Source organism: Rhinopithecus bieti, unplaced genomic scaffold, assembly GCF_001698545.2.
Source record: "Rhinopithecus bieti isolate Rb0 unplaced genomic scaffold, ASM169854v2 scaffold_57534, whole genome shotgun sequence".
Lineage (NCBI taxonomy): Eukaryota > Metazoa > Chordata > Mammalia > Primates > Cercopithecidae > Rhinopithecus > Rhinopithecus bieti.
Window position 1 is genome coordinate 417,068 of NW_016823089.1, and position 13,017 is coordinate 430,084.

Here is a 13,017-nt window from a genome sequence, read left to right on the forward strand (position 1 = left end):
GGCTGGAGTGCAGTGGCCGGATCTCAGCTCACTGCAAGCTCCGCCTCCCGGGTTTACGCCATTCTCCTGCCTCAGCCTCCCGAGTAGCTGGGACTACAGGCGCCCGCCACCTCACCCGGCTAGTTTTTTGTATTTTTTAGTAGAGACGGGGTTTCACCATGTTAGCCAGGATGGTCTCGATCTTCTGACCTCGTGATCCGCCCGTCTCGGCCTCCCAAAGCGCTGGGATTACAGGCTTGAGCCACCGCGCCCGGCCTAGTTTACCTTTTTACTGAACTAGAAATTAGGTAGTCTCATCATTTCATACCATTTCCCACTGCTGCCGCTTCCCCCAGAGTCAGATAAAAGGCTTTAGTTCAAAAGGTGTGTTTTCAGTTTTAAAAAGTGCTGATGTTTAGCATGTTTCGTATTTTGCAGTATATAGACTTAGTTCCTTACAGCATCCTGTCATCTGTGAGCTTTGTTCTTTAAATGGAAATGAGGAAAATAGTGATTGATTTACTCAAATTTGTAGTGACCAATGATTGGCAAGGTTTCATTCATTCAGTAAATACTGTGAGCCATTCCATACCCATGTGAGTCAAAGTAATTTCCCCACAATTATGTTTTCCCTGTTTTTTTCCCCTCTCTGTTTCTTTTAAATAACTAACCCTTTCAAAGCTAAATTCAGGGCTGTAGAAAAAAAGGGATTAAAATTACTTGAACCTATTTTCTAACTCTTGGGGCAAGTCCAATTTAAGATTTTCTTATGCTTTGTTACTCAAAGTGTGGTCCCCAGACCAGCAGAAATGGTATTGCCTGGGTGCTTACTAGACTTGCATCTCAGGATTTAACCTATACCTGCTAAATCCGAATCTGTATTTTAACAACATTCACAGCTAATTCATTGCAAATTAAGATTTGAGAAGCAATGGTCTAGAGCTTTAAATGATTTTCTGTCTTAATTGCTGATTTCTGCCTCTTGTTACCCTTTTTAACCATACTTCTTCTGAAACTCATATGTATAATTAGAAATCAAAGGTGAGTTATCAAAGTGATTTCATCAGAGTTGAGCTTTCTTATGCACGTAGTAAGTGAAAAAATAAGGCCAGACATGGTGGCTCATGCCTGTAATCCCAGCACTTTGGGAGGCCAAGGCATGTGGATCACTATGAGGTCAGGAGTTCAAGATCAGCCTGACCAACATGGTGAAACCCCATCTCTACTATAAATACAAAAACTAGTGGGGCATGGTGGCACATGCCTGTAATCTCAGCCACTGGGGAGGCTGAGGCAGGAGAATCGCTTAAACCCGGGGTTGGAGGTTGCAATGAGCTGTAATCGCACCACTGCCTGGGCAACAGAACAAGACTCTGTCTAAAAAAATAATAATAAAACATTTTATTTGTAGCTCTCTGATTGTTCAAAATTTTAATCTGATCTGTTTTTCTGAATAATACTTTGTTGATGAGTAACACAGCATCTTATATGTAGTATCTATATTACCAGTACAAAAGATGGCAGCTGTATTTGCCAATACAACTTTTTAAAACATTTACATGATTACTTCTTGACCTTCTTTTTTTTATTTTTTTTTTGAGATGGAGTCTCACTCTTGCTCAGGCTGGAGTGCAGTGGCATGATCTCAGCTCACTGTAACCTCTGTTTCCTGGGTTCAAGCAATTCTCCTGCCTCAGCCTCCCAAGTAGCTGAGATTACTGGCATGTGCCACCACGCCCAGCTAATTTTGTATTTTTAGTAGAGATGGGGTTTCTCCATGTTGGTCAGGCTGGTCTCGAACTCCTGACCTTGTAATCCACTCCCCTCGGCCTCCCAAAGTGCTGGGATTTCAGGCGTGAGCCACCGTACCTGGCCCACATCTTGACCTTCTTAAAATGTTTGACCTGTTGAGATTTATGATATACTTGTCACAGATGTTTTCCAGGGGAAGACAAGATATTTCAGAATCAGGCCTTCTAGTTATTCTCTGACTTTGTATGAGAGTTTATCAATGTTCCTTTTCTTGTTTAACTATCAGCTTACCTATAGGACAGTAATGGTTAGTGACTTAGATATTTAGGTAAATATACCCTATCTTAATTCCTGTATCAGAGCCTTGTCACCCATTTTTCATAGATTCACTCTTACTTTTTCTCATCATTTTTATCATTTCTAGAAACAAGTACTAAATGTTTAGATGTTCCCAGCTTAGAAACACTTCTTCCCTTGTCCATCCCCATGGATGGGATGTAGTTTTTCAGGCCTGCCCACTGATTCACTTATCTTTTTGTTCCATAGCCAGAAGAAATTCAACAGCAGATTGTTCGAGAGACTTTCCATCTAGTCCTTAAGCGGGATGACAACATCTGTAACTTCTTGGAGGGTGGAAGGTAAACTGTCAGCTTCATTTTTCACCCCATATATCCACTTGTGAGTGCCCTTCATTCTGGCAGTACTCAAGTGTCAGGTGGGTACTTGATGCAACTTTAACTGGTCTCACCATGATCTGCTCAGGGAGAGACACAGTTCTCTCTGGGGGCGCAGTTCAATTACTGTGCTTCTGATATCGCTCATTTAGATGATTGGTCCCTTGGAGGATAGGCAGGAGAAAAGGTGAGGTAAGGTGGCTTTAGGTACCTCTGCCAAACTTGGTTGCCATTCACCTAGTAAGAATGGCCTGCTTCTAGCATCTGGCCTTCTCCTTTCCAGTGGGCCCTTTCTCATTCTTTGGCACAAGGTTCCTTTTTGATGTGTTTAATTAAGCTGTGGGCATTTAAATGTTTCCCATCTTCTGCAGTTTGATTGGTGGCTCTGACTACAAACTGATCTACCGACACTATGCTACCCTCTACTTTGTATTTTGTGTGGATTCCTCAGAGAGTGAACTTGGAATCTTGGACCTCATCCAGGTATGTGTAGTCAGCTAATGATGGCAGCAACTTTAGAGTGTTTCCACGGGATTTTTGAGTAACCTTGTGTCCATCTCCTTATTGATACTGGTAAAAGTTGCCAGACGTCCACCAGATGGTGCTCTGGGAGAGCTCCTGAGAAACCCTCAGCACTTGTAGATTTATTGGTTTCTATGTAGCCCTTGCACTACCCTTGGTTTTCATTTACAAACTTATACTTTTTGCCGGACATGGTGGCCCACAATCTGCTTTCAGATTGTTTTTATTACCTTCATGAAAACTGAGATGTGTAGGGACCCTAGCTTGGGAACTATTCATTTAGCATAATTTCATCATTTTATATGTGAGATTCTAGATGAGCTTCTTTTAAGTACTTGAATAAGCCCATAGGTAGAAAACACTCAAATAGATGCTACATTGAAAACTTAAGTAACAACAATTGTGGAAAAGAAAATTCTATAGCTATAAAATGTAAACTTTAAATGCTTACAACAACAGGCCAGGTATGGTAGCTCATGCCTATAATCCCAGCACTTTGGGAGACCAAGGCGGGCGGATCACTTGAGGTCAGGAGTTTGAGACCAACCTGGCCAATACGGTGAAACCCCATCTCTACTAAAAATACAAAAATTATCCAGACATGGTGGTATGCACCTGTAGTCCCAGCTACTCAGGTGGCTGAAGCAGGAGAATCGTTTGAATCTGGGATGTGGAGGTTGCAGTGAGCCGAGATCGTGCCACTGTACTCCAGCCTGGGCAACAGAGTGAGACTCCGTCTCAAAAAAACAATAAATTAAAAATAAATAGGCCGGGCACGGTGGCTCACGCCTGTAATCCCAGCACTTTGGGAGGCCGAGGCGGTCAGATCACGAGGTCAGGAGATTGAGACCATCCTGGCTAACACGGTGAAACCCCGTCTCTACTGAAAATACCAAAAATTAGCCAGGCATCGTGGCGGGCGCCTGTAGTCCCAGCTTCGGGAGGCTGAGGCAGGAGAATGGCGTGAACCTGGAAGGTGGAGCTTGCAGTGAGCTGAGATCGCGCCACTGCACTCCAGCCTGGGCTACAGAGTGACACTCCGTCTCAAAATAAATAAATAAGTAAATAATAAATAAATAAATAAATGCTTACAACAAAATTTGTTTTCTTAAGATAAAAGTTTAAAAGCTAAATATATCTTGGAACAAATAAATTGAAATTTTGAATATATAGTTTTGTAAGATAATTAAAAATTTCATACATTGTATTCACTTATACATAAAAGTATAAATAAAGATGAACCCATCTAAAACAGATGCATCTCGGAGATAATTTTTAAATACTTCCTTAAAACCTGAGTCAGATTGGACATTGAGAGTCAGCATAATAGAAAGAGCTCAAGGTGGGGCGCAGTGGCTCACACCTGTAATCCCAGCACTTTGGGAGGCTGAGGTGGGTGGATCACTTGAGGCCAGGAATTTGAGACCAACGTGGTCAACATGATGAAACCCTGTCTCTACTAAAAATACAAAAAATTAGCTGGACCTGGTGGCATGTGCCTGTACTCCCAGCTACTTGGGAGGTTGAGGTGGGAGAATCGCTTGAACCCAGGAGGCGGAGGTTGCAGTGAGCCAAGATCGCACCACTGGGCTCCAGCCTGGGCAACAGAGTGAGACCCTGTCTCCAAAAAAGAAAAAAAGCTCAAGATCTAGCATCAGGAAATCTGGGTTTGAGTCATGAATTTACCATCTGAAAAGTGATACTAGGTTGTAGAATTCAAATGTGAGAATGTGCTTTATACTACTGTTAACTGTATGTAGCAGGCTATAGAAATGTGTACATAATATGAGTTTATTTGAAAATTAAGGAAATACAGTGATAATGTATTTTAAAACTTGGGATAGAGTGCTTGCTTCAGCAGCATATATTCTAAAAGTGGACCAATGCAGAAAAGATTAGCATTGCCACTGTGTAAGGATCACATGCAAATTGGTGAAGCATTCCATATTATAAAAAATAAGGAAAATTTTTTAAAAGAGAAAAAAAAAATTGGGCCACAGTTATTAGAGAAAATGGAACTTGGAGATTTATATTAACAATACAAAAGACCAGCTTTATAATTTTTTAAAATTATTTATTTATTTATTTATTTTATTTATTTTTGAGACAGAGTCTTGCTCTGTTGCCAGGCTGGAGTGTAGTGGCATGATCTCGGCTCACCGCAACCTCCAGCTCCCTGCTTCAAGCGATTCTTCTGCCTCACTCAGCCTCTCGAGTAGCTGGGATTACAGGCACACACCCAGCTAATTTTTGTAGTTTTGGTAGAGACAGGGTTTTACCATGTTGGCCAAGATGGTCTTGATCTCCTGACCTTGTGATCCGCCTGCCTTGGCCTCCCCAAGTGCTGGGATTACAGGTGTGAACCACTGTGCTTGGCCTCTAACTTTGTAATTTAATAGACATTTATTAAATATTTAGTGTACATTGGATTTGGTAAGATAGATAAGTAAAATGTAAAAATAACAGGAACTAAAAAGTTTGATCTTTGTTTTTGTTTTTTTTGAGACAAGGTCTTGCTCTCAAACTGGAGTGCAGTGGTGTGATCACAGCTCACTGCAGCCTCCATCTCCTAGGCTCAACCCATCCTCCTACTTCAGCCTCCTGAGTAATGGGGCCTACAGGCATGCATCACCACATCTGGCTAATTTTTTGAATTTTTTAGAGATGACGTCTCACCATGTTTTCCAGGCTGGTCTCAAACGTCTCAGCTCAGGCAGTCTTCCCACTTTGGCCTCCCAAATTGCTGGGATTACAGGTGTGAACCACTGGACCCAGCTGATCGTTGAAAAGACAATAAAAATTAATAAATAGTTGGCCTAATTGATATAAAGAAGATAGAAATAGAAAACATTGTTTTAAAGGGATGATATATACATAGTTATACTACCAATATATTTGAAATAGCTGACTACAAAAAATAACTGCACTGGCCTGGCACAGTGGCACGTGCCTATAATCCCAGCACTTTGGGAGACCAAGGAGGGTGGATCACTTGAGGCCAGGAGTTTGAGACCAGCCTGACCAACATGGTGAAACTTCGTCTCTGCTAAAAATAGAAAAATTAGCTGGGCATGGTGGCACATGCCTGTAATCCCAGCTACTTGGCTACTTGGGTAGCTGAGGCATGAGAATCACTTGAACCTGGGAGGCAGAGGTTGCAGTGAGCTGAGATCACACCATTGCACTCCACCCTGAGCAGCAGAGCAAGACTCTATCTCAAAAAAAATGAAAACAAAAAACTGCCCAAATGAGGTCAACATAAAGGCACTGAAATAATATTAGGATAAAATAATAGATGTTAAAAAAAAAAAAAAGAACTGACTTCCTAATGGGGTCAGTAGAATTTTTTAAAGTTGAAGTACATTAAAACCTGTATGTTGCATTAAGTTATTTTTTAAAACTTAGAACAAGGAATCCTACTACCTAAGCGTATTTCATGGAATAAATTGGTTATCATCCAAAAACCTGACTCTAAAAAGGAAGATGGGCCATGCACAGTGGTTCATGCCTGTGATCCCAGCACTTTGGGAGGCTAAGGCGGGAGGATCACGAGGTCAGGAATTTGAGACCAGCCTGGCCAATGTGGTGAAACCCTGTCTCTACTAAAAATACAAACAAAATTAGCTGGGTGTGGTGGCCTGTGCCTGTAGTCCCAGCTACATGGGAGACTGAGGCAGAAGAATCACTTGAGCCTGGGAGGTGGAGGTTACAGTGAGCTGAGATTGCACCACTGCACTCCAGCCTGGGTGACAGAGTGAGACTGTGTGTCAAAAAAAAAAAAGGGGGAAGATGTTTGTCAAATATTGCTTGTTAGTACTGGTACAAAATTACATACTAACTAAAATTTTAGCCAACAATCAGTTGAACCAAGGGATTGTGAAACCTGACTTTTTTTTCCTTTTTGACTTTCCCGTTAACAAGTAATGTGCCCTTAAACAAATCATCTAGGCTTTATTGGCCTTAAGGGTTTTTGTTTCTTTTGCGTTTTGTCTCTTCTGTGTGTTGGGTGTTGTTGTTTTTTTTTTTTTTTTTAATCTACAAAGATACTAGATATTCTTTTCTAGCCCTAAAATTATTTCTTTAGCAGGAAAACTGCATACTATTAAATAGAAGAATTATACATTGTGTCCAAATAGTATTTATCCCAAGAATGCAAGTCAGTATAACAAAGAAAAATTAATAGTTGGCCGGGCGTGGTGGCTCAAGCCTGTAATCCCAGCATTTTGGGAGGCCGAGACGGGCAGATCACAAGGTCAGAAGATCGAGACCATCCTGGCTAACACGGTGAAACTCCGTCTCTACTGAAAAATATAAAAAGACTAGCCGAGCGAGGTGGCGGGCGCCTTAGTCTCAGCTACTCGGGAGGCTGAGGTAGGAGAATGGTGTAACCCGGGAAGCAGAGCTTGCAGTGAGCTGAGATCCGGCCACTGCACTCCAGCCTGGGCGACAGAGCGAGATTCCGTCTCAAAAAAAAGAAAAGAAAATTAATAGTCTATTATAGCAGTAAGAAAACTAATATAATAAAATTAGTAGTTGCTGAGAGGAGTGATTATCCAAATTATATTAAATACACTCTTAAACTGGAATAAGAAGCATTTTTGATTAAAAGTACACATTTATTAATTGTTTACTTTCTGAAGCAATGAATTAGTTATGTGGTTCGGAATTCAGAGACACACTATGAGTATACAGGTTGAATATCCCTTTGACCAAAACTGCTTGGGACCAGAAGTGTTTTGGATTTTGGACTTTTTCAGATTTGGGGATATTTGTATTATACTTATCCTAAATCTGAAAGTCCAAAACTTGAAATGCCCAATGAGCATTTCCTTTGAGCGTCATGTCGGCACACAAAATTTTGGATTTTGTAGTGTTTTGGATTTCAGATTTTGGATTTCGAGTGTTCAACCTGTATGGTGAAAATATCCTCCTTCCCCTTTCCCCTCGTCACTTAGTTTACTTTCCCTGAAGCAATCAATTTTAGTTTCAAAACCAAGAGCCAAGAAACCAGAGCCACTGTTATCCGAAGGGTGAAATCTGTAGGCATTTATGAATACTCTTGTTGAGTGTTTCGTCCAGGTGCAGTGGCTCATACCTATAATCCCAACCCTTTGGGAGCCTGAGGCAGGAGGATCACTTGAGCTCAGAAGTTCAAGACCAGCCTGGGCACCATAGTGAGACCTACCTAGTCTCTATAAAAAATCAGATGGTGTGCCCCTGTGGTCCCAGCTACTCATGTGGCTAAAGGCCCAGTATGATCTTTTTTAAACTGCGTTCATTTCTTACGTTGAAGATGTGAAACCCAATCCCATACCTCTTTGTGTGTTCTTGCCTTTTCATATTGAGCATCTACTTTTCTAAATACAGTACTTCCTATTGCTTCACAGTCTTCTAAGTTTCTTCATCAGCTGAGCTACATCCAGCTTCATCGTCACTCTTAATACCCGCTAATTTCCTGTATATGACATTTTGGTCCTTGTTTCCCAAAGTCATAGTTCAGCAGATGGGGAGGTTGCCCAGTTTTTCTTGCCTTGACTTTTTTCCTCTTGTTCAGCAAATTTCACTGGATTTCCAGCTGCTGTGTCATAATCTCTTGGTACAGCTGTTCCATCTCTGCCAAAGCTGTTGCTTGCAGGGCTCCCATTTGAGCTGCCATAGCTATCTGAGTTACTGGCACTCCTGATGCCACCAGGGCAGCAACATTGAGAACAAAATCTCTAGTAACTGGAGCTATTTCTTGTTTTGTTTTCAACAATTTCTTTTCTTTTAAAACTTTTCTGCAACACCCATCCCAACTATTTCTTTTTCTTGCTGTGCTTGTAATTTCTTTGCCTATTCCGTCCTCCCAGCTAAAACTCTTATGCATCCATTGCTGTACCTTTACCTCTGAAGAGAGATGAACTAGAAATCTGGCTTAAACTTCTGGTAAATCTTCTTAGTTTCTCAATGCTCTTCTTTCTCTCTTGTCTTCTGCTTCCTGTACTACCTCTGCTTCTTTCCTATGCGTGTCATATTTATTTATTTACTTATTTTTCACACACAACACAGATGTAGTTTTTATCTTGAACAGGAGCAAGATCTGATCCATGGTTTTCTTTCTTTTTTTTTTCCTTTTTGGAGACAGAGTCTCGCTCTATTGGCCAGGCTGGAGTGCAGTGGTGCGACCTCAGCTCACTGAAACCTCCACTTCCTGGGTTCGAGTGATTCTCCTGCTTCAGCTTCCCAAGTAGCGGGGACCACAGACGTGCACCACCACGCCTGGCTAATTTTTGTATTTTTAGTGGAGACAGGGTTTTGCCATGTTGACCAGGCTGGTCTCAAACTCCTGAACCTCAGGTGATCTGCCTGACTTGGCCTCCCAAAGTGCTGAGATTACAGGTGTGAAGCACTGTGTCCAGCCCATGGTTTTCTTTTCCTTCTCCTAGATCATGATTGTTCTTCTCTCTGCTTCTGGATTGAGACTACTTCTTTTCCCTCTTTCTACTATGATGATTCCTTTCATGAGACCTGTATCTTGAGTGGACTTCTGCTTTCTGACAACTTTCTTTGTGTTTGTGTCTGTCCTCCTCATTTTCAGATGAATTTATTTATTTATTGAGATAGCATGTCATTCTGTTGCCCAGGCTGGAGTGCAGTGGCATGATCACAGCTCACTGTAACCTCTGTTCCCCCGGCTCAAGCTTCTCACCACAGCCTCCTGAGTAGCTGGAATCACAGGCACACACCACCACGCCTGGCTAACTTTTGTGTTTTTTGTGGAGACAGGGCTTTGCAATGTTGCTCAAGCTGGTCTCAAACTTGTGAGCCCAAGCAATTTGCCCACCTTGGCCTCCCAAAGTACTGGGACTACAGACGTGAGTTACTGCACCCAGCCCATTTTCAGATGAATTTAGTCCCTCTCTTCCTTTATCAGAATAATGTTCTTTGTCATTATGCTCCTCAGAAGTGTATTTCTTAGAGGATTTGTTGTAGGATTCCTGTCTCCTTGCCTTATCATGAAATAGGCTTATTATTTTCCTACCTGAGTCTACAGTGTCTTCAGTTCAGCCTTTTTGCCCATCAGCATGCTCTTTGTGTTTTCGTCCTTCATTTTCTTTCTTCTTTTCTTTCTCTTGACCTTGATTGTGATCTTGAATAATAATATTTTGAGTAAGAAAAACAGATGCATCCGACAGTTCTTTTTTTTCCCCCACCATCTGGGGATGTCTTTTTCTGGGGCTAGTCCATATTGTCCTGGATAACTACCCTATCTTGAGAACCCAGTCTTAATTTCATTAAACATCTTTAATGAAAACAGCCTTTTGGCACAGTGCTGCTGCAAAATGTGGTCTGGCTCTCCTCACATGTTCTCTGGCTGCCACAGTTCAGAGCTCAGGCCACTAGGGTGGCACCTCCATTTGCCACTTTTAGCAGTACCAGCCACCTCAAAGCTTTGCCACAGACTAATAGCTCTTTCCAGGGGCCTGGATGGCACCCAGGGGATCTGCCATTGCTTTTTTAATTTATTTTTTACATTTAGCTCATTAATATCTGTTAGATATTTTTATGTCTGCATTGAAATAGGGAACTTTATTTTTCCCCCAAAGGGTAACTGTTCTAACATTATCAGTTAGCTTGTCTTTTCCCCACCAACTTAAAATACGACTCTTACTTTAAAAATTGCATTTTATAAACGTGTATGTTTCAGTAATTTATATTCTGCCCCACTGATCTATATTCCCATGTTAGAATTATACTTTTATTTTATTTTTAAAATTTATTTAGAGACAAGATCTCGCTATGTCACTCTGGCTGGAATGCAGTGGTGCAATGATAATTCACTGCAACCTTGAATTCCTGGGCTCAAACAATACTCCCACCTCAGACTTCGAAGCAGCTGGGACTGCAGGTGTGTGCCACTGTGCCTGGCTAATTTTTTTATTTTTATTTTTTTGTAGAGACGATGTTTTGCTATGTTGCCCAGGCTGGTCTCAAACTCCTGGGCTCAAGGGATCCTTCTGTCTTGGCCGCCCTAAGTGTTGGGATTATAGGCGTGAGCCACCGCACCCAGCCTTAGTATTATACTATTTTAGTTAACAAAGCTTTACAATGAATTTTGATACCTAGAAAGACAAGTCATTCCTTATTATCGCTGTTTTTCCAAATTTTTTTGGCAGGGTAGTCTTTCGCATTTAATTTTCTGTAAGAACTTTAGTCTGTCAAGTTTCATTTTCTAAAGTCCTACTGGGGACTTCCATACTTCTAAATTCATTTTTTTCCTTTAAAACTGTAGAAAGTGAATTTTAAAACACACACACATACAAGGACAGAGAGTACAGGAAAGGAGACAATAGCAATGAAATTTTTGAAAGCAGACAGGAATATGAATGCCTGATAATTGACTTGGAAAGCGACATCCCAGCCACCAACAGGGAAAGCTGACAGGCAAGCCGATAGAACTCTCAAAAGGCACAGAGCTGGCAGCATAGTCTCACTGGGGTATGGGTCTGGAGCAGACAGGGAAAGCTGTCTGAGAACCAGTTAGCTCCCTAAGTCCTTTTCCCAATTCCAGTTCTCTGGTTAATTGCCCTTACCCCAGCACAAGACTGCAAGTTTATTCCCTGCCGAGAGTGAAAGAAAGTATCTTTGGCTTACGGGACAAAAGGTGTGCTTGATGGTACAAGTCGGGGATTAAATGATCATATGGATTCTGATTGTCGAATACTAACTTGCCAGCCCACTCAGCTCCCACGTATCTAGCAGCCAGTCTTTTATTCTCCAGGCAGGAGATTGTAAGATTTTGTCTCATGTGTCCGTGTGAAGAGACCACCAAACAAGCTTTGTGTGAGCAACAAGGCTGTTTATTTCACCTGGATGCAGGTAGGCTGAGTTCGAAAAGAGAGTCAGCAAAGGCTGGTGGATTATTATTAGTTCTTATAGGTTTTGGGATAGGCAGTGGAGTTAGGAGCAATGTTTTGCAGGCAGGGGGTGGATCTCACAAAGTACGTTCTCAAGGGTGGGGAGAAATACAAAGAACCTTCTTAAGGGTGGGGAGATTACAAAGTACATTGATCAGTTAGGGTGGGGCAGAAATAAATCACAATGGTGGAATGTCATCAGTGAAGGCTATTTTCACTTCTTTTGTGGATCTTCAGTTGCTTCAGGCCATCTGGATGCATACCTGCCGCCACAGGGGATACGCCGGCTTAGCTTGGGCTCAGAGGCCTGACATTCCTGTCTTCTTATATTAATAACAAAATAAAACAAAATAGTGGTAAAGTGTTAGGGCAGCGAAAATTTTGGGGGGTGGTATGGAGAGATAATGGGCAATGTTTCTCAGGGCTGCTTCGAGTGGGATTAGGGGCGGCGTGGGATCCTAGAGTGGGAGAGATTGAGCTGAAGGAAGATTTTGTGGTAAGCGGTGACATTGTGGGGTTGTTAGAAGGAGCATGTGTCATATAGAATTATTGGTGATGGCCTGGATGCAGTTTTGTATGAATTGAGAAACTAAACAAAAGATATAAGGTCCAAATAAAAGAAGGAGAAAAACGGGTATTAAAGGACTAAGAATTGGGAGTACCCAGGATGTCCAATTAGAGAGTGTCCAAGTGGGATTCAACATTATTGTTTGCTTGGTTGGCGAGTTTTTGGGCTCTGTCCTTGAGTTTTTTTATGTTGTTATATACTAGGCCAGATTGATTTTGGTAAAGACAACACTCTTCATTTAAAAATATACAAAGTCTTGGCCGGTCGCAGTGGCTCACGCCTATAATCCCAGCACTTTGGGAGGCCAAGGTGGGGGGATCACGAGGTCAGGAGATTGAGACCATCCTGGCTAATACGGTGAAACCCCTTCTCCACTAAAAACACAAAAAATGCTCCAGGTGTGGTGTTGGGCGCCTGTAGTCCCAGCTACTCTGGAGGCTGAGGTAGGAGAATGGCGTAAGCCCGGGAGGCGGAGCTTGCAGTTAGCCGAAATCGTGCCACTGAGCTCCAGCCTGGGCGACAGAGCAAAACTCTGTCTCAAAAAAGAAAAAAAAAAAAGTGTATATATATATGTGTGTATATATATATATATACACACACACACACAGTCTTTTTTTTTTTTTTT

The 13,017-nt window shown here is 41.8% G+C and overlaps 1 protein-coding gene across 1 annotated transcript in view; it reads left to right on the forward strand.

Moving 5' to 3' along the window:
- AP3S2 (adaptor related protein complex 3 subunit sigma 2) overlaps positions 1-13,017 on the forward strand; it is a 63,472-nt gene that overhangs the window by 5,936 nt on the left and 44,519 nt on the right. The window contains exons 2-3 of the mRNA XM_017861229.1: positions 2,278-2,369; positions 2,777-2,888. Coding sequence (XP_017716718.1) covers positions 2,278-2,369; positions 2,777-2,888 — 204 coding nt within the window. The remainder of the gene's footprint in view (positions 1-2,277; positions 2,370-2,776; positions 2,889-13,017) is intronic.